The sequence below is a fragment of the Lissotriton vulgaris genome, chromosome 8 (genome assembly GCF_964263255.1).
Source record: "Lissotriton vulgaris chromosome 8, aLisVul1.2, whole genome shotgun sequence".
NCBI classification, from domain to species: Eukaryota; Metazoa; Chordata; class Amphibia; order Caudata; family Salamandridae; genus Lissotriton; species Lissotriton vulgaris.
The window spans coordinates 671,719,785-671,740,603 of record NC_141696.1 but is presented as its reverse complement, the minus strand read 5'-3'; the positions used below and the strand labels follow the sequence as shown (position 1 = coordinate 671,740,603).

Below are 20,819 nucleotides of genomic sequence, written 5' to 3'. Positions count from 1 at the left end.
CCTCGGCAAGAAGACCAGGGGCTGTACACCTGCCTGAGGGTAGAGCTGTGAGAGCTAATTTACGCCATGACATATGAACAGCACAAACTACATAAAGCTCTGACAAATCATTATCGAAAGCAGTTTCCTGTACACTACTAAGTAGTAGGGAAGCTACAGAAAAAAACCTGGTTGCAAAACAATAAATGTTTATCAATTGGTCTCCAAATGACCTAGCATTCCTTTAGTACTCAAAGCTTAAAAACATAATATATCAAGCAGTTTTGTTCTCCACACATGTGTCTATCACCTTTTATTCATGGGCTCACACACCAGATCTGTATACATGTTCCTGTAGTGCATTTGCAAAAACGAGTGCATTCGCTCAGAGTCTGATTTTAAATGATAAGCATTAGTCTGTTGCATAATCTGGAGGTCATGTGGCTTCTATGAACTGCTTTGTACATGAATCAGTCCAGGGACAAGCCGACCCTTTAAGCAAGCGAGCTCGGAGCAGCTTTTCTTCCCCGGCCTGGTTTTGGCCATGATCAAGCGCCTAGAGGTGTTTGCTAGTATCCAGGTAACTTTTGGGCGGATAGCAGTTAGCTACCTGCCCCAGTATTACTCTGGTTGTTGTTCTCATTTTTTCTTTATTGTCCCTGGACTAAGTGTGAGGTCATTCTTCGGATCCCTGCATTACAACACAAAGATGCAATCACTTTTTATATGAGAAAGAACGGGTGTGTGTGTGGGAGCTGTGATGTCTTGGGGTCATTGATTTATTTCTTATCAGTTACATGATGCATTCACGAGAATCTACCATAATCACATGGAATTTCAAGATAACACACACCCCGGCAAATCGGTATAAAGTCCATTAATTTCTTAAATGGAAAGAAGTCTTTAAGAGTCCCATATAAAACTAGCAGGGAGGGGAGAAACTCTAAAAGAGCTGATGTGACCAAATATTTACAACAAATTTCTCTGCTTATTCCTGAGGAGCCTTAATCTGGCTCGAGCCCCGCATTCCAATTACTGCAAATACAGGAAATGGCAGGGCGAGAGTGGAGATTTGTCTAAATTGAATGAAGAATGCATGGTGACCCGAGAATCATAGACAGTATCTATGCTCTATTTACGGAACAAAAGCAATTTCAGGGCTCATTGACTAATCACCAAACAACATTGGCACACATTCCATGGGTGCTAGGAGGTGATTTTATTAGAGTTTTAGATGTCCCTCCCCTTACACACCCAGTTGATCACAAATGGCTATGGCAATTGTTTCTAATAGATACCTGGCACCTCCATAATCCCATCCTTCAGCTTGATTTGCTTTACTTTCCCATATACAATTTGTATGTACAACTTGACAGAATAGTTTGTTCTTCAACCCTCAGGCGCAAATATCATACCTTGATTATCAGGGTAGACACATATCGGATTATAATCCTCAGCTGCACCGCTAGGGATGGGCAGGGTCCTGCCTCTTATCCGAACATGGTGGCGAAAACCATCCATGCTGGAGGGTCCAGCCCCATACGACATACTTACGGGACAGATTCAAGACTACCTTACCAATAATGATGATACAGCATTCTCCCTCATATCGGAAACCGATGCCCTCAAGATGGTTGTCCAAGGTCAGTGGTGGCCAAGACCAGCAAGTGCACCATTCCACAACCCTGCTTTAATCTCTCCTGAGCCAAGTCAGACTTTTCACAGAAAAGGTGATAGCTGAAGAAGGAACTATCCATGAGGTTTTCTTTGACGGTCCCAGAAAACCCAATGGAGCATATCCAGGCATGTCTGCCCCAAGCCACCCATGTATCTTTGGTGAGAACTTTCAGACTTTAACAATATGGTTCCTAAACTAGAGTAGTAGCTTTCTCACATTATTTCTCTTATTCAAACCCTAGTGAGCAACGCTGCTTTGTCAATGATCGAAAAAGTACTACACCTGGATATCAGTTAGCCACTCATAAATAACACTTAGGTGAGGAACTAGAAGAACCTGCCTAGTAAAATATGCAAAATAATAAGAAGCAGGAATGTAGTTTCAGAAACAGGATTATCACTGCAGTCCCACAACTGGCAAACTTTAGTACACACAGTACAATACTTGGTTGGCAGTCTTCCATTTAATTTAATTGATCACAAGAGCCTATGCAGGTAGGCTGAATCAGATTACCTGTGCTAATTTATGTACAATTTTTATAAAAAGAGTCCACTAGCAGAAGAAAAATGAGAAAATGGATACCTGGAGCACATGCATTTTGACTTCCATGGAGCTCTTCCCAACCCAGGTGACGTTCCCAGTGAATTTTATATCACAGTCAGGATAGATAATCTTTTTACACTTATCTAAGAGAGATTGGAAACAGATTAAATGCAACAAACATTTAGATTTTTGCACACATCAAATCACCATCCTAAATTTTGAAATTTTGTAATAAAATCTGAATAAAATACTGTCAATAAATATTCAACAACGAATTTCCATATTTCATTAAATATCTTCAAACTAAACTGCAAAGGCATACCATTAGTTCTGTAATTTGCCTCTCTTAATGGGCATTGAGTTTCCTGTGCGTCCTTATGTCTCTGAGTTCCATTGCACCTGTCGAGAGTCACAAACCTCTAGAAACTATCTTTACATGTAGTGATCTAGAGACTAGAGTGAAAGGGGTGGGGAAACAATATTTATGTGATTTATGTGAAAAATAAAATGGGCAATTTGAACCGGAAGCTTAGGGTAATAATAGAACATAATTCTTCCCTACAAAACGTCTAGAGACCTTAAAATCCACTGGTAACCTTGAACAAGGGGTGTTCGAAATTCTTTAGTAAAAGAGAAGCAAGAAATATTGAGCTGGATAATCTGAATTCCAGCTCATTTTATATCACTTGTGAGGTATTTAAGTGTAGTTATACTTAACGAGTAAGGCCTAGTCGCTTAATAGCGAGAGAGCAAAAGAATGTTCTTGAGCAACGGGCAAATATGACTAATATTGTAAAAAGTAAAGATGACAACGCTGTTGGGCACTGGTGACAAGAGACGTCAGTACCCATCAAGAATCCAGTACTTCAAGTGTCTGGTTAAATCATTTTGACAGAGTATTCTTTTTTATCAGCAAGAAATAAATGCCTCAGACACTTGAGAGGAAGAAAACCCATTAAGAGGACCAATGGTCGTATGACGCTAGGGGAGACCGGATGTATGCCTTGGAACGACAACTCATGCGGCGCCGTTCTCTATACACACTCCTATACTCTGCGCCGTTGCGGGTGTGCTGCCACCAGTCACGCGTATGGTGTTCCAGATCTGGAGCCAGGCCCTGCAGCGCATGGGATGGTGGAATACCCTGACACGGGAGACCCCTCTGTGAAATAATGGGCGTTTGCCTCAACTGGCAACCCTACAGGGCTTTCGGGGATGGGACGACATTGGCATATTGACTCTGGGAGACGTAATGAGCGGCACGACACTCAAGTCCCTCCGTGACCTACGAAGGGAATTCCATATGCCACAGTCTCAGTTCTTTCGATATCTTCAGTTTCGTCACGCCCTGTCTCCTAGCCTGGAGGTTCTGGAGTCTCTCCCTGAATTTAGTCCGCTTGAGGCAAAAGTCTTTATGGGGGAAGTGGGGGGAAAAAGATCTCTCGGATATATCAATCCCTAGTGACTCATTGCTCCCCCACATTACAAAAGATCTGGGGTGACTGGGAAGCTGATGTGGATGCCCTGGAGGAGGAAGACTGGAGGGAGGCACTAGTGGCTCCGCGGGGTGCAGCAAAAGCTATGCGACTGCGCCTGGTTCCGTTCAAATATCTCCACAGGGTCTATTTTACTAGAACAAAATTGTGGCGGGCAGGATTAATTGCTTCCCCAGAGTGTCTTCGCTGTGGAAGGGAGGAGGGCACTTTTTTTACATACTGTTTGGCAGTGTACATCCCTAGATCACTTTTGGAGGGGGGTCTTTAAATGCCTGTCGGAGGTGTTGGGGTGGGGGCTCCCCCGGACACCGCAGCTGGCCCTATTAGATGTCATGGAGGGGATAATATCTATAAGAGACACCTTATGCTTTTGAGGTTAACGCTGGCAAAACTTGATATTGCCAGGGAATGGAAGGCAACGCGGGCCCCGTCAATACCTGCCTGGAAAAATGGGTTCGATTTCTGCATGGAGTAGGAGCAGCCCATCTTTGTGGCCAGGGGATGTCCGAACAAGCACTATAGGATTTGGAAAAGGTGGCCGGATTATCAGGGTTTATTGGTAGAGCCGCCAACAGAAGCGGAGACTAATCCACTGGAATAGTTGCTGGTGCTGCCCAGGTGCTAAGTGGAGGGGAGGGTGTGGGGAATGCATGTTTCCAGAGTGGGATTCTTGGTTGGTTATGTAGGCTGCGGACGCGATCAAGCGGCTGTAGTGCCACCTTGGGGGGTTGGGAGAGAGAGGTGGGAGTTAGGGGGGAATCTCTTTTATTGTTCAGCATATCTTTGTTATGCATCTTGATCATCTGTCTGAAAATGTCAATTGCATATATGTTTTCATATGTCTGATTTGGCAGAGGTCTCTGGAGTACAGAGCACTGCGTTGTAATTGCTTATTGACGAATAAAATATGTTAAAAAAAAAAGAGGACCAACAGGTCTAGAGTTTACAAAGACAATCCAAGAACTAAGTAAAGGCAAAAAGCCACCTTGAATTGACTGGCAAGTGAGGAATATGCTATACAGCTGATTAATGTAATTTGCACACAAGTTAGAGAATTGAATTTATACAGATACCAGGCAACAGACTGGGTGACATTTTAAAGTATTTCCACGCTCACCGTTTATGGAGAATTTAAGTAGCCCTATGAAAGAGAGTTACAAGAGAAAATGGTGTGCTCAGGAGATTGAGGAAACATGTTTGCTGAATATGCTTTAAATTGCTCTACTACTAGCTGTATGTACATGTAAATGGGATAAACAGAAGGTAATAACAGACGTAGGTCACTGCACATTAGAGGTTGTAGAAATTATCAAACATTTTCTCTTGCATGGTATACATTTTGATTATTTAGGCCCCAAAAATTTTAAAAGAAAAAAGGGTGCTTAGAGCAATATGTGAGACACTGGATTATTTATTTAGAAAATCATGCTTTGAGATCTGTAACATATTGGAAAATGTGTAATGGACGTGATGTGATCGTGGTTACAGAATGCAATTTTAAGCCTGGGATCAAAATACTGAGATGAGGGGATTCTCGGCCAGTCAGGGAGGTATGCTTTAGCATGGAGGCGTTGACCTTTATGAAATGTGGAACATATTTTTCTACTGTGATATTTTTGCTTTGTCCTTTTAATAGATTTGTATTTAACGCATTATGCAAATGTATAGGTAATGCAAATGAATGACATATGAGTATGGATCAAGTCAAAGGAAAAGAAAGAAATCGGATCAATAAATGTCATCTATCACATAAGTGGTAAAGGGTTTCGGTCACTCATCTTTATACTCATGTCTCTTAAGTTGCATTCATTCTGCAACACAGTGACTTTTAACATACATTTGTTTAGGTGTCAGTGCAGAACAGGATTCCCAAAACCTGTGATTGCTTACATTGCAACTTCGTAAGCACACTATGATAGCACCTTGAACAATCAGCAGGATGTATAGAGTTCACTGCACAAATGCCAGGGCTTATTGTTGCCCAGCAGGCGACAATACTATCTAGCTAACAAACAATTGTGGCCTGACAAAGACCTCAACATGCCAACATGGGCACGGTTTATTATATATATATATATATATATATATGAGTTCACTTCTTCGTTAGAACCAGAGGAGCACTCTGCTGACAGTTCGAGGTCACGGCCCACTGGAATTACAGCTCAGCTGACTCCTATCCTCTCCACGAGGGATGTCCTGCACAACACCAAGACAGAGAGCCTGATGACACTTGCCCGCAGGTAATGGGGGAGTTAGATCACCAGGCAGAGATTCTTGGCACATCACCAACCCTAGGTCAAACTAGTTAGGGAGAGTTACGAAGGAGCACACTACATTATACAATATTGCACTACAAATATGCTAGCATATATTCATTGTTTTAGCACCATGGTGGAATTATTCATTCTCGTCACTGTTCTTGTATTGCTAATATTGTTAATATCTTTCATTCCATTAGCAATTGCAGCACTTGTATGTTACTAAAGAATCTCACTGCTTTAATAAATATTAAAACTGCAATTTCTTCCCTATTTCCTTTGGGTATGCATCAGAGTTTAAACAAAATTGTTCTAGATCTGTCACCATGATTTCCTTGGGTGATCAAAGTTGTCATGTTCAGAAGTTGCACACACATTAGTTACCTTGTATGGTTAAGGGTTCTGATGGTGCACCGTGAGCTAGCAGGACTATAGGCCAACATCCCCTGAGGAGGTACAGGAAATCAGACTTGCACTATCCCAACATTTATGTTGACTGACAAACGCACAGTTTTACAGAGTACAAGCTGTACGACATGGCACCGCCAACGTTAGATTTTGGACTCTTTTTTGATGGATCGCCTGAGTAGTATTCTTTTCTATACCCAAAGAACCCTACTCAGCTACCAAATGGAGATGTCTGAGGTGTTAGCAAAAATCCTACTCAGCTGAGTAGGGATCTCCTATGTATTAGTTGTAGGTTGTTCATTTTGAATTTTTCAAGGTCTGTCCTATAGTGGTACCCTCTCTGAGTTCCACATGCTCTGATGGCCGGACCAGAAGTAGTGAATATAGCTGAAACTGCAGACATGCAGTTACTCAGATGCTGCAACAGAATTGTGGGGAAGTTACAGTTGTGCCTGTGGCTCATGAAGCATTTAGGACAAAGGTGTTCTATTCATGAGTTAAATTCCCAGCAGCTGATGATCACTTGAGATTGTTTCCCAAATACACTGCAACTGACGTTTCACCTAACTACACGGCTTACGAAGATCTAGAAATACCACTAACATGCCAGAAACACCAAAATTGGTTTAATGGTGCCCTGCCACACACAATAGAAGAAGTTAGACTTGGTCCTGTTGTATGGTGTTTTAGATTCCGAATGGATTTTCCTGCTTCATGCCCTTATATAGGTACAATCCACGTTGCCCTTATATAGGCTTATAAATCAAGCCCTTATTTAGGCATAGCCCATGCAACCCAAATACAGGCATGGCTACTTTCATCCGTTCACCAAATGTCACAACGATTTCTTGGAAAACCAGCTTAAGCCGATAGGGATTTTCCCTTGCTTGAATAGTGATTTCTCCAAGAACTCAGTTAGCTTTACAATGAACATCTATTCCTTAGGGGTTCATTCATGACGTTCTTATGCCCAACTTTATGTCAAACATGGCATTCCTAAACACCTTCAAGGAATAAATATACCTTCACTTGCTATAGCAAAGCACGGTGGTTCGGAGCTGTTTGACGACCTACTTGCCAGACGCAGCTCGCTACAGCAGGTGCCGAAGGAAGCCGACTCTCCATTTGACGCACTGATCAAGAAGCTGCCCTCCTCTGCTGAGAAATCCAGCTCCAGTGTTTCTAACTCCCCTTGCGGGGTGTTGGGAAATCGAGTCCTGAGACAGAGATACCAGACCTCCTTCATTCTAAGGTATGGAGTTGAATAAAACCTAGAGAAACCTTTGGTAGATTCTTGGCAAAAAAATAAACCTATGCTAAAGACCATATTTACTTCTTACCTCATACTAGACCTAGGGAAGGTACATTGGAGTAGGCATATTTTAGAAGCACCAGTTGAGTATTTTAGTCTATTTATGTATTTTTATATGGCTTAGAAACAATACAATGCTATTACAGTATTACTAATAGTTACAGCCATTGCTAAGTTCCTGTTTTCTATGTGGTCAACAAGACGGAGAATGTTTCGGAAGTAACAAAGCTTCCTGGTTTGTTGTTAGATAACTCTCCCAGGAAAACTTTGGGTTTCTACTGTATTTTAACTTTTTAATCTGTTAATATATAACTTATTGTCTTAAATATCTTAACGGGACTCCGCCACCAAATGGAAACTTGTGGACTATGTATATGAACTGGGATGTAACATGTGTATTATTTCATTGCTTAAAATGTGTTTTTTTTGTTGTTGTTGTACTTTTATGGTTCATAAACAAACCGAAATAAAGTTTAGAATGAATGAATTACTTTATAATACTATTCTCGCTGTACGCATTCTACTTTGCATTCTGTCTAACGATTGTAGCAGTTCAACTCTCTTGCATGAGAAAGAAGACTTCAATAAACCTTATATTGAAAATGCTCATCTCACTATTTCGCTGTAGAAACAAAGCATGCACGATTGACTGAGTGAAATACTTATCTATTGTGTCTACGACTCTGAAGATATTTTCCAGTCCTAGGGAAACAAAGTTGTCATGTTTATGCGGTTGTCAGAAACTAATCCCTTCTTGTGAATTTGAGAAAGTTTCTAGTGACCTCTGAGCTGGATGGGACTCACAATTAAGTTTAGTATATTCGATAGAGACCTACTGACTTAAGTCAAATCTATAGGATATATTATTCTAATGCGCAGAGCCTATTGCGAATATAGGAAACTACACTACAGTCCCCTTAGCACTGAGGGAGCAACATGGTCAGTCTTAGTCAGCAACACACCACATCCAAATACTGCTAATTTAACAGCAGCACAGGTATGAACATTATATAATAGCTTAGCCAGACAATATAGAGGCCGGACACAGTTTGTTATGTGATCAAAGACTGTAAATTCTGTGAGGGCTGTGTGAGAAGTTGGCCTGGTATATGATGTTCACTATTCTAGTGAGCACCTTTCACCAGTCTAAACGACCCTTATGGTGATTGGTTGTAAGTCAACCTTATAGACCAGCTATCCTAATGGTAGCATGGACAAAGCAGTCTTAGGCTAAACTCAAGAGGGCATGTGAAGCCAGCTGTTTTACCATATGCAATCCTTTTAATACCAAATGAAAGGACACCACACAAGTTATAGATTATAGAAATATATGTATTTATTACTGGAATAATCCCCTATACTCTTTATGAGCACAGAAGCACAAGTGTTAAACAAAGAACACAGTATAACATTCAATAAGCTGCACAATTATGGATAGGCCGGGTGGTCACTCAAACCATATATTAAGAAAGTGGTATAAGAACCACGTCACGAACAATGAACAGGCCTAGGGCCTTGGGAATCGCTGGGCCTACACTGGACTAACGAAGGTTAGGACATAGGAGGCCCACAGGATGCGGGTGCAGAGTCTATAGGCAACCGCGTTTACCATACAAGTCAATGGTGCGTAAAAATCAGAAAGTTATAGGTTTAGGAGACTTCCGACTTGACTAGAACTTAGCCACTTAAAACTAGGACACTAGGGGTGTAATCCACTATAGGAGCACCGGAGTTAACTCGTTACCTCACCCACAGGAAGCGGGTGCATAGGTGTCAAAGTGTGTCGGGTTTCGTTGTGAAGTTCTATGGAGCCTGGAGGTGAAGATGCTGCAGGCGGCCAGGAGAGAAGAGTCCGGTTGGATCCAAGGGTGGATCGAAGATGTAGAGTACCTGAAAGCAGAGGGGACAGAGTTCAGGTCACTAGCCAGTGACCAGCGAGGAACCAGGAAGGAACCAGGCGATGTCGGGTCGCAATCAGGTGATGTCGAGGTGTTTGTCTCCGCTGCCACGTGGACCAGGAAGGATCGAGGACGTCCAGAAGGTAGTCACGGGCTGTCCCACGAAGGATCTCGCTGTCGGCGGTGTCGGTACTCGATTCGGAGTCACCAAGTCTTTACAAATGCAACCCACGCAGGAATCGAAGATGTCTTCTGGATCGGACCGGGAAAGTCAGATCGGTAGCTCCTTTTCAGGGGAGCTGGGCCAGTCTGGAGCAACCAGACCAGCGGTGTAGTTTCCAGGGATCGCCGTCACAGAGGCCACTAGCCAACGGGCAAGTGACCGGACAACGCGTCTAGCAGGAAAAGTGCAAAAGGGCCCCACGCAGCACTCGGTGAGTGTGGAGAGGTGATCTTTGGAGCACAGGCTGCTCGGGGCTGGGGCTTCTCAAACCCCAAAGCACAGCGTCGAGGGTGCCTCGGGAGCTGCACAGGAAGCACTTCGTCGACTTTTCAAGATGGCAGGTCCCACGTCTCTCGTCGCCTCCACGGGTCTAAGCTTTGCAAGGACTGTGGATTGGGCAGTTGGAAGTCTGGGAGTCCAGGTCTTGTCGGTCTCTGTCGTTCGAGCTCCGGCGGGAGCAACAGCAAAGAAAATCTTGATGCGCTGATGGTGCCTGCTTGCACAGGGTGGCCACTTCTTGACCACAAGGGAGATTCTTCAGTCTTCTACGTTGAGTAGGATGTCGAAGGGTCCAGAGTTTTGTTTCAAAGTTTCAGTCAGGATGATCTGATTTGCATTGGCACAGCTCCTACCTTTATTCCAAATCAAGGGGCTGGATCACCAGCTAGGTCCCTCCCTTTGTCCAGTTTCACGCCAGAGCTGGGGCTGGAGTGCCCCAGCACCGGTTTGAACTGGACTTTGCATCGGACACCTTGTGTGCCCCAGGCAGTGTCTAGTTTCATTCAACCCTTTCTGCTACAATCCACTATCTCCTGTCTGGGGAGGTGTAACACCTCTCTGTGACAGGAAACCTATTGTCCAGGCCTCCACTGCCGGAGTTTCGGTCAGCAGCAGGAGGCCAGACTCGTGTCTGTGGCAGCAGCATCCATTTTGTGATGCTGGGGCTCTGGGTAGATTTAACCGCGTTTAAGCAAAGTAACATGTCTTCTCCCTCTAGAAGGGTGGAATGCTACCCCCTTCGCCAGGACTGGCGAGGGGGTAGTATTCCAAAGACTATGACACCTTACACGACATGTTTTGATAAAGCCAAACCAAAGTTAGAAAGTAACCGCGAGGATTATAATGCACTTAAGAGTATATGGTATGGCAATATCCCAGAACAGCTAAGGGACTTGGTTCCGAAAGCTGCAGACAGGCTCAGCTCATACTAGAGCACCATTTCACATGAAACCAAGCACTCTGCCTCCAGGATTGTTAAGGCCTGCCATAAGAGTGACTTATAGGTATATATGTGCCCAGCTATAGGGTTAGATATAGGTATACTATATCTAAGCAAGGGGTGATTACACCACCTTGCCCCAGCTGAGTGATCAGCCAGTTGTGGATAGCCAGCCAGGGGTGGCAAAAGATATGCTGCAGCCCCTGGTAGGCCTTGGATACACCTATGCCCTGGGTACCTATAGTACACTGTACAGGGGCTGATAAGGTGACCCAATAACCCATTTGGAGATGTACCTAAGGTACATGGAGTCCATTTTACAGAGAGAGCAGATAGCCTGGGACCTTGTTTAGCAGGATCCCAGGCCAACTAAGTCGAAAACCAGCTAAACACCAGGCAAAAAAATCTGGGGTAACCATAGTCAGGTATCCACCTTCCTACAGGCTGTTCAAGCTGCACAATCACACTTGGCTATACCGGGCATTTAGCTACAGACAATTAATGCAGTCATAGGGATAGTTCCCATCAGGTGGAAGGAAATTCCGCTCTGGACTGCACAGAAAACAAATCACCTTGAAGCAGCGTTTCCCATATGGGACCTCAGAATAAATCTAGGATTCTTACCATATCCTTGCTGATGGGGAAGGCTCCCCATGTAGAGGACTGTGCCACTTCAGGCACAGTCTTCGCTGTAGTATATACCAGGACTCAAGATACTCCCCTCATTAGATGGTCTACCAGAAGTGATAAAACAGATTCAAAATTAGTACGGGGCAGCCCTTGCCCTGAACTTAGGGATGAAACTGACGGGCAATTTTGCTGCAGTTTCTGCCATAATGTTAAGTAACTTTCGAAGGGAAGCAGCAGCACTGGCTATATGCTAGCGCCTATGGGATTTGCCTCCAGGACAACAAGAGCGCAAATTACCAAAAATTATCAAAGAAACATACTCAATTTTGGGTAGAGAATATTTGGGGACCAGACATAGTAAGCTATAAAACAAGCACCTGACTCTTCAACTTCTCTTTGCATCTGGACCGTATTCAGTTTGCCCTGTGCATGAGCACTATGCAACAGCCACAAATAATTTGGCTTTATCAATGTTGTTTATAAGGCAGTACATTGGTAATAATTTTTAAATCTTGAACTTTAATTCATATTTTCTTCAAAGAGAACCTACATTTAAAGAAGTCTTTTTAATAACAATTATCATTAGAATCAATAACACACCACAAATTATTTTTTGAGAGTCTACGCAGTACAAGGACAAGATTTATTTCATCAAAATCACCAAGACAATGCATGCCAATCGTATACAATTATGTTTGGTGCCTTGATAAGCATATATCACTTACCAATTTTGTCCACCAGCGCTGTGACTATTGATAAAGGAGATGTCCCAGTATGTTCTACTTTGGTGTGAGTGTAACAAATAAGTACTGTAAATAAATAATTTAAGTCATTATCTGCAGCACACATTTGCTACTTTTTCATTGAAGTAGCGTAAAATCAAAACATAAAAAATAATTCAACGTACGAGAACACAATACTCTATCCAGAACTGCATGTGAACATTTTAAAAGCCAAATATTTACAATATAAATTGATTCTCCTGACAAATACGTGGGAACTCAAATCTACAAGGATATTCCCAGCTACACAAATCTGTCAATTACCTCCTTGACACCCCCCAAAACCACCCTCAAACAAAATGTGAAACAAGTCTTTCGCCTCCTCACATTTAGGGACGATTGTGGTATAGGGGCAAGAAATTTGAAATAATATTACAAAACATCCAACATCAACTAAGAGCTCACACCATCAAAGAGCTTTCAGATATGATCTATAGTTATGGGCAGTCACTTTTGGAATTGATCAAAACGTCTCATTATCATGTTCACATGTTGTCCTTTATTTTTCCTACATTAGTAACTAAATTACTGCTGCAATGCTTTCAATACTTTTCAAATATTTACATTCTAATGGAATGCATGAGCAACTTGTGGAAATAAAATGCAATTTGGGCTTCAGAGCACAAATTTCGTACACATCTTCACACAGTCCACTGAATTTTGCAAGTTAACACACAGACTATAGAAACAGATGTCACTAGTGACATAATACAAAGAAGCCTGAATTCTTTGTGTAAATGCCGGTCTCTAATTTAATAATTACAGTCGAGTTGTCACATCGCTAGTCACCTGTAATAAGAAAATGACGTAGCTGCTTTAGTGAAAAAACATAGTACTGTTGAGTTGTGATGTTATAATGCCTGCTGGCCGAGCAAAGAGCCAAGGTAAAACGTAGGACACAGAGCATAATTACTGATGGCGTTTAAAAAATAAAAATGAGAACTGGCTTTTCCTTCTTAGGATCTATCTAACCTGAATAGCAATCAGCAGACTTTGTAAAGGTACTCTGCCTTTGGCCTTGTTTGTTATGTGCTCAGGAGTTCTCAGTAACTTGCAATATCCTTATTATGTACAGCACAAAGTACTTTATTGCACATTTAATGGATAAGCCAATGTTTTGAAAACACTTGTACTTTCATTCTTCTTTATTTTGCCCAGAAGCTTGACAGAAAACAACCATAAACCATATTTCTCATGGGCCTATCGAAAATTAGAACATTAGAACACCCAATCAGCTTTCGGTTGTCTCTTCAACAGTCGTTATCACTTCCTTTCCCTCCTCTTCTTCGCTGTTCCTGCAGCAAATAAGTGACCTTCTCACCTCTATAGTCAAGTCACTCGAACCGCGCAGAAAGAGTTGCTTTTCTCCGCTCCTGTCAGAGTAGCCTAAATAACATGGCCTTTACATCTACCTATAGGAAAAAAGTGTTTAATTGCAGTTTAATTGCAGGACTGTGCCCCCAGTGAGCCTGGAGTGTAAAGCCTCCAAGTGGGGTCTACAATGTAAATCATCAAAATAATGTGACATTGGCTGACCAGGCTCAAGCCCGCTAGGCATTCAGGGTTTTACCCCCACATTAGCCCTGACAGGGCCCTTGGCCAAACAAACTATATAAACTGCTGGAACCTACTGGCTCATTTTCCAATCACTAGAGGGTAGCTGTTCCTAGGAAAGGGCTGACCAGTCCACTCACTAGAAGGATAAGGGACAGGAACTCTGTCAAGGAGAGTAGGTTTGATAATCTTAGGGGGGAATTCCTCCTTGTTAAGAAACTGCCATCACACACCCAAGCGGGTGTCATGCTTCATCATCGGGCGTTGCTCCTCGTGAGGGTGGCGCTGCAGTCCCCCACGGGCCCAGCAAGAGGGCTCTTTCTCAGAGATCTTTCCGAGAAACGCCGCAGTGGTGAGTGCGGGTGTGTGGGGAGTGGTGCTTGTGAGTTAAAAATATCACACTAGTACCCTGGAGGAACTTTATTCTGGGGTCAGTGTGATATGGTTAAAACTGGAGTCAAGAGGAATACTCTTGACAGGGTAGTCAGATTAGGGAGCATTCTCCTTCTGTGTATTTTAGTGCTGTTGGTGAGAACAACTGATAGTATCAGGTCGACATGTTTCACGCCTCTCGTGGTCTCCAGTGGGGTTTCTTCAGGACTGTGCAAAAGTGTGTGAAGTGAAGTTCAGAGGTCTGGGACAACGATACTCAATAAACCCTATAATGATACCTAGATTCAGGTGTGGTAAGGATGACTCTGCACCCAAACAGATATGACCACTTTAGTTGCAAAATCCAACCCAAAAGGTTGTGAGGGAAGGCTTCATCGGCAAGGAGCGTGACATAGAGAAGTAAACAATGACTTCCCGTGAAACAAGCACCTTACCTACCCACTGTTGTTCATCCTTTTGGCTCACACCACATCATAATTAGACACCACCCATGTCTTTATTGGCCCTAATACAGCTTACAATATACCAAGTGGTTGACTCTCACCTACAGGAGAAGAAAGAGGAGTATACTCTATGGGATGACCACATCGGGGAGGTGGTGAACACTTCGGTTCAAAACACAATCACATCTGCCCTTTCAGGCTGGCCCCAACTGGTAATTAATTTATTGGGTACTGTTAGAACTGGGGGTCTATAGTTGGCAGAGGTAGGTACCACTGTCATAATAGGGACCCTTGCTTCTAGTCAGGGTAAGAAGGATACACTCTTTAGATATCCCCTGCTCACCCCCTTGGTAGCTTGGCACAAGCAGTCAGGCTTATCAAAGGCAATGTGTAAAGTATTTGTACCAACACTCACAGTAACACAGTGAAGGAAACTTTATTGCATGATTTAAAAAACCTTTGCAAGTTACAAAAGATTAAAATGTACGTATTAAAAGAAAAATGGAACCGCAAATCCTTATAGTAAAAGACCTCCACCCGATTGTCAGAGGTCTCTTATAGCTGCCCTGCCGCCAAACGATTGGAGCGGTACAAAAGGGCGTGGTGATGGACGGAGCATCTGAATCAATCAAACCCAGTCAAAAGATCTGGATTTAATCCATCACGTTCTTTAGCCCACTCTGCCACCCCAGTTCAGACATGGCTAAATGCAAATCAGTCTGACCCTGTGCCTCATGGGAACAGTCCAGCCCAAACTGCCAAGCCATGTCTTCCCTGGACCGGAAACAAGCTTTCGAGGACCGGTTTCTGGCATTCCAGCCGTCTTCAGCCCGGCTTGCTTGAATCCAGTGGCAAAGTGAGAAAGGGACTCACGTCTGAGCATACCCTGCCACACTTATGGCGGCCAAAAGCGGTACAAAACGGGGTGGTCATGGACGGAGCATCTGAATCAATCAAACACTCACACCCAGTCAAAAGATCTGAGTTTAATCCATCACCGTTCTTTAGCCCACTCTGCCACCCCAGTTCAGACATGGCTATATGCAAATCAGTCTGACCCTGTGCCTCATGGGAACAGTCCAGCCCGAACTGCCAAGCCATGTCTTCCCTGGACCGGAAACAAGCTTCCGAGGACCGGTTTCTGGCCTTCCAGCCGTCTTCAGCCCGGCTTGCTTGAATCCAGTGGCAAAGTGAACAAGGGACTCACGTCTGAGCATACCCTGCCACACTTATGGCGGCCAAAAGCGGTACAAACGATTGGAGGCGGCCCCTTTGGGGCTATTGTGATCGTGTCCAAGTTTGAAACATTTTTTTTTTTTTTTTAGTCCTGGAGTAGTCCAGCCTGGGTGCCCAGCCCCTTTAGTCAGTTGGTGTGATGACTGACAGTTTATCCTTTTCTGGATGTCTGCTGGGGGACTTGTCAGTTATTTTTCTGATGAAGGATCCTGTTCATGGGACTTCGCCCCTAGTTTTTTTGCATCTCGATCCATAAACCTTACTAGTGCACAGTTTAAATTGGTGTTCCGTGGGTCAAAGCAGGCCAGTCCTGCGGCTCTGCATGATCTGACCTCGTTGATGTTCCAGCCTTTCCGTAAAAGGGACCGTCTTTCCTTCAACAGGTTTGGACAAAGGCATAGGATGTGTATTATATCTTCCCTGTGATTTCCACAAAGTCGACAATGTTCCTGGCCATGGTCTCTTTTCCATTTAGGCAAATGACATGACAAATTGATCACTTCCATTCTCAATTTTAAAAAACTTAATTTGGTACGTGTGGTAAACGGCAGGGTTAGATACCTCGGAGGCATCAGCTGGACGTATGATAACAGGGTCATCCAGCCGTGGCTTCTTTTTGCTAGACATGCCTTATCTTCCAGTGAGGAGAGTTTTTTTACCCTTATTTTTGCTAGCCTTTTAAATTAGTTATAGCTGACTTGTAGGTTCCAAACTTCGTTCAAGCCTAGAGTTTTTAGACCTCTTGCCCAGTATTCATGCCCTGCTCGCCATAGTTTCGTATTAAGGCAAGACCATAGGTGTTGCACTAGACTGCCTTCCTTTGACGACCTCAATTTGTGACAGCACATTAAGAAACTCATTGATCTGGCCAGTGATTGGTTACAAATGCCCAGTTCCAGCCTAATTTGGGCTGGTGACGTTTGTGTAGGTAACTTGAACACTGTTCTATAGATTTTTGCAATAATTTTGTCTAATTGGCCACTATCCAATCCTTTTAACCCCTCACTTCTATATGTTAATGTAGGTATGACTTTTGCCTGTGCTGCCTGCAATGTTGGAGCGAATGTTGGGCTAAGTAGCTTCTAGTGAATAGAACTGATTGCAAAAGCTAGCGCTGCTCCCTTCTTTTTTTGTTCTTCTAAGTGGGTTTTATATCTTCCGTTATTGTTGAAGAGAACATCTAGATACTTGTGGCAGTTGGATTCTGCAATACTTTCACGATTTAAGACCCATGCCAGCTTCTTTGGCCTTCCTGGACGTACCACCAAGATTTTAGTTTTCTTGTTGTTTATCAGGAACTCGTTCTTGTTTGAGTATTCGGTGGTAGCGTCCATGAGTCTTTGTAGGCCAATCTTAGTTTTACATAGAAGAACCACGTCGTCGGCGTAAAGAAGATTTAACAGCAGGAACCCAGCTAGTTTGGGAGCATGAGTTTACCTTGTTTAAGACTTCCAGGAAGTCTGATAAAAATAAGTTAAAAAGTATGGGGGCCAGGACGCATCCCTGTTTAAGACCTTTCGTCGTTAGGATTGGGCGTGACAGTCTGGAGCCATCCCCAATCTTAATCCTGACCCATGTGTCCTGATGCAGGAGCTGTATGGCTATTAAAAGGCCATTTTGAGATGTTCAATCTGGAAAGCTTCTGCCAGAGCTTGGCCCTGTTGACGTTGTCGTACGCGGCTTTGTAATCTATGAATCCCATGTAAAACGAGCTAGTGCTGATCTCCGCCGGATCTATCAAGCAGGAGAGAGTCATAAGATTGACCGAGGTGCCAGTGTCGTTTGTAAAACCGGTTTGATTCGGAGGAATTGCGGAATGGTCGTCAGCCCATGCCCGAAGTGAGTCGAGCAATATCCCGGCAAAATACTTTGCTTCATTGTCAATAAGGGCGATTAGACGGTAATTCCCAGGAGATTTTTTGTCCCAGACTTTAAAAATTGGTGCAAGAATCGATCCTTGCCAAGAGGGCGGAATGATATTGTTTTGTAGGAGGGAATTGAAAAGTGGAGCTACCTTAGAAGCCCAAAAGACTGAATCCTCCTTGAACAAAGCCGGAGGGATGCCTCCTGGACCTGGGGCTCTGTACTTCCGACCCTTTTTGATCTGATTTTCAATTTGGTCCTTCTGGACTGTTCTATGTACGAAACTGCTTTGATGGATTAAGCTCTCTGTTAGTTTTTCAATTGTTTGACCTACGTTGGGAAATTCATCCATTGTTAGTGTTTTAAAGTTCCGTTCTGAGGGACAAATTGCCGCTTTTTGAGCTTTGCTGCCTTCTTCGCTGGTATTCTGATAAAAAATGTTATCTTGGTGGTCATTGATGTGAATGTGCAAAAAAGCAACACACTCAGACTCCAATATGTTTGACGACGCAACTTTCGGGGCACGCACTCCAAGACTATTGATGGTACGCTAGAACCTCGCAGAATTATTTGTTTTTATGTCTTGGTATAATTTGGCCCAGAAGGAGTTCCAGTGAGCTCTGCGTTGTTCTCTTTTTACCTTCTTCAGGTGGCTGCGGGCCTCTCTCAGTTTTGTTATTATTGGAAGGTCCGTTAAGTTTGTTTTTAATTCCCGCCATAGCCGATTCATAGTTCTTTTGCAGATTGTATCAAGGGATTCCAGGAGGTCGGCTGTTGTGCCCAGTTTGGTTTTGCATACGTTATTGGTTTTGCGTGTCTGTGTTTCAATTTAGTTGCAAATGTTGTCCAGTTGGCAATTTTTGTCGTCAGTAGACCCACAGGTACTCTCAAAGATTTGTTTTGCCTCCGTTGCTACTTGTTGTAGTTTACTAACCGAGCACTTGATTTGTTTAAATTGATCGTGTAGCTGTCAGATGCCAGTGCCCTTACCTCTAAGTGTTGCATTCATTTGGTGCTAAGCGATATTTCTTGGGGACTATGATCGCTTTCTGTTCTACTGCCGAATCCGAAGCCTAGTTTTTGATGCAGGAGGGAGAGGCTGACAAAGGTGTAGTCGATTAAGGAAGCACCATTTTCGATAGGTATGAAAGGCCGGGTGGCGTGTTTGGGAGGAAGCGCCCATTGAGGGCTCTAAGGTCTAGATGTTCAAGGTTACATTGTAAGGAGTGTCCCTTCGAGTCTTCCTTGTGCCATCCTGGAAGGTCCTGTGGTGGTATGACCCAAATGCTTTCCTGTGATTTAGTTACCTCGTTTTTCTGTAGGTCAGACATTAGCCACATGTTAAAGTTGCCAAATAGTATTATATCTACATTCGGGAATCCAGATTTCGTTCTTAATACTGTCGCTGTCACCTCATCTGAGAAGGATTGCCTCAACACTGAATTTGGGTGAACATAGGCGTTCATTAGATTGATGGACCGGGGCTGGCCTTTGTTTGAGCTAAAGGAGATTCCCACAGACTGGAGGAAATGGGATGAGCTCAGTAGATCCCATGAAGCAATTGTGTTATTTATTGATATATATATTTCTAAGCCGCCACTGCCTCTTCCCAAAGATTTCAGTTTCTGAGCTGGAATATGATGAGTTTTGAACCCTTCTATTTGCTGCAGCTCCACAAGCCATGTCTCAGCAAGCGATCGATGCGCAAAACTTTTCAGAAAGTCTTTAGTATCTTGATTTCCAGCTTCCCAAGAACAGGTTCAACTTCCAGGGGTACCACAACTGGCCCAAGCACTCTGGGAAGGACAGAACTCTCTCAGTAGAGTTCAGGGAAGCTGGGGGTGAAGTCCTTTTGTTCCTGGGACTTCTTAACAGGGAGCTAGCAGCTCTTCTCAGGCCCTTGGAGATTCCTTTAAGCAAGGGGACACAGCACAAAGCAAAGTCCTTCCCCTCTCCTCGGCAGCAAAGCAACTGCAGGTCAGTCCAACAGTACACAGCAGGACAGTCTTCCTTCTTCAGTCTTCCAGCTTTCTCCTTGGCAGAGGTTCCTTCTTGATTCCAGGATGATCTAATTGTCTGTAGTCTGGGGTTCTGTACTTATACCCCTAAAAGTCTTTGTTCCCTTTGTGCACGAGGGCTCTGAGCCCGGTCTGAACCAGTTCTGGGTGTTCCTTGAGCACTTTGTTTTCCTGACCTCTCCTTTCCTTTCAGAGAGAGGGGCAGGGTCATCAACCGCCCAGCAGGTGGTGGAGCCAGCATTGTGGAAGGCAGGCACAGCCCTATTCAGGCCCAGGTGCTACCCCCTCCCACCACTCTAGATGCAGATGGAGCTATTCAGCCCAGAGATGTCCCACTCAGCCTCTGGAAGCCACCCAGCCCCTGTCACTCACAAACCAGACAGTCAATTCACAAACAGGCCAAGGCACACAGAAAGGTCAGACAAGAGAACAGCCACTTTCTAAAAGTGCTGCTCTAAAACACAGGATTTAAAGACTACCTTTCCTAAAAGATGTGTTATTCAATTTTGAGTTCAGGGATACCATACTTTTAAGTCCTATCTTGCTCCTATGGGAAGATGTGCATGTAACCACTGTAGCCAGCATTCCCCATGATAGCCTATGGTCAAGATAGCCTTACAATAGTGAAAAACGAAAACGGCTGTAATTCACTACCAGAGCATGTCACCTGCACTACTACATGCTCTACCTTTCTCATACACTGCACCCTGCCCAAGGGGGTACCTTGGGCCTTCCATAGTGGTGACCAATGTGTACAGAAAGGGAAGGGTTAGGTCTGGTCAGTGGGGACACTGACCAGGTTGACATGGCAGTTCATAGACTGCACACAGGCACTACGGTGGCAGGCCTGAGACACCACTTTAGGGCTACTCATGTGGGTGGCACA

The 20,819-nt window shown here is 43.8% G+C and overlaps 1 protein-coding gene across 5 annotated transcripts in view; it reads right to left on the bottom strand.

The window, feature by feature from the left end:
- Positions 1-20,819, bottom strand: part of ACOT9 (acyl-CoA thioesterase 9) — a 525,989-nt gene that overhangs the window by 352,945 nt on the left and 152,225 nt on the right. For all 5 annotated transcript variants that reach the window (XR_015299309.1, XR_015299310.1, XM_086934544.1 and 2 more), the window contains 2 exons: positions 12,370-12,453; positions 2,240-2,343 (listed from right to left, as the gene is read on the bottom strand). Coding sequence is in view for 3 of the 5 variants with exons in the window: in XM_086934544.1 (XP_086790670.1) it covers positions 2,240-2,343; positions 12,370-12,453 (188 nt within the window). In the remaining 2 variants the exon portion in view is untranslated. The remainder of the gene's footprint in view (positions 1-2,239; positions 2,344-12,369; positions 12,454-20,819) is intronic.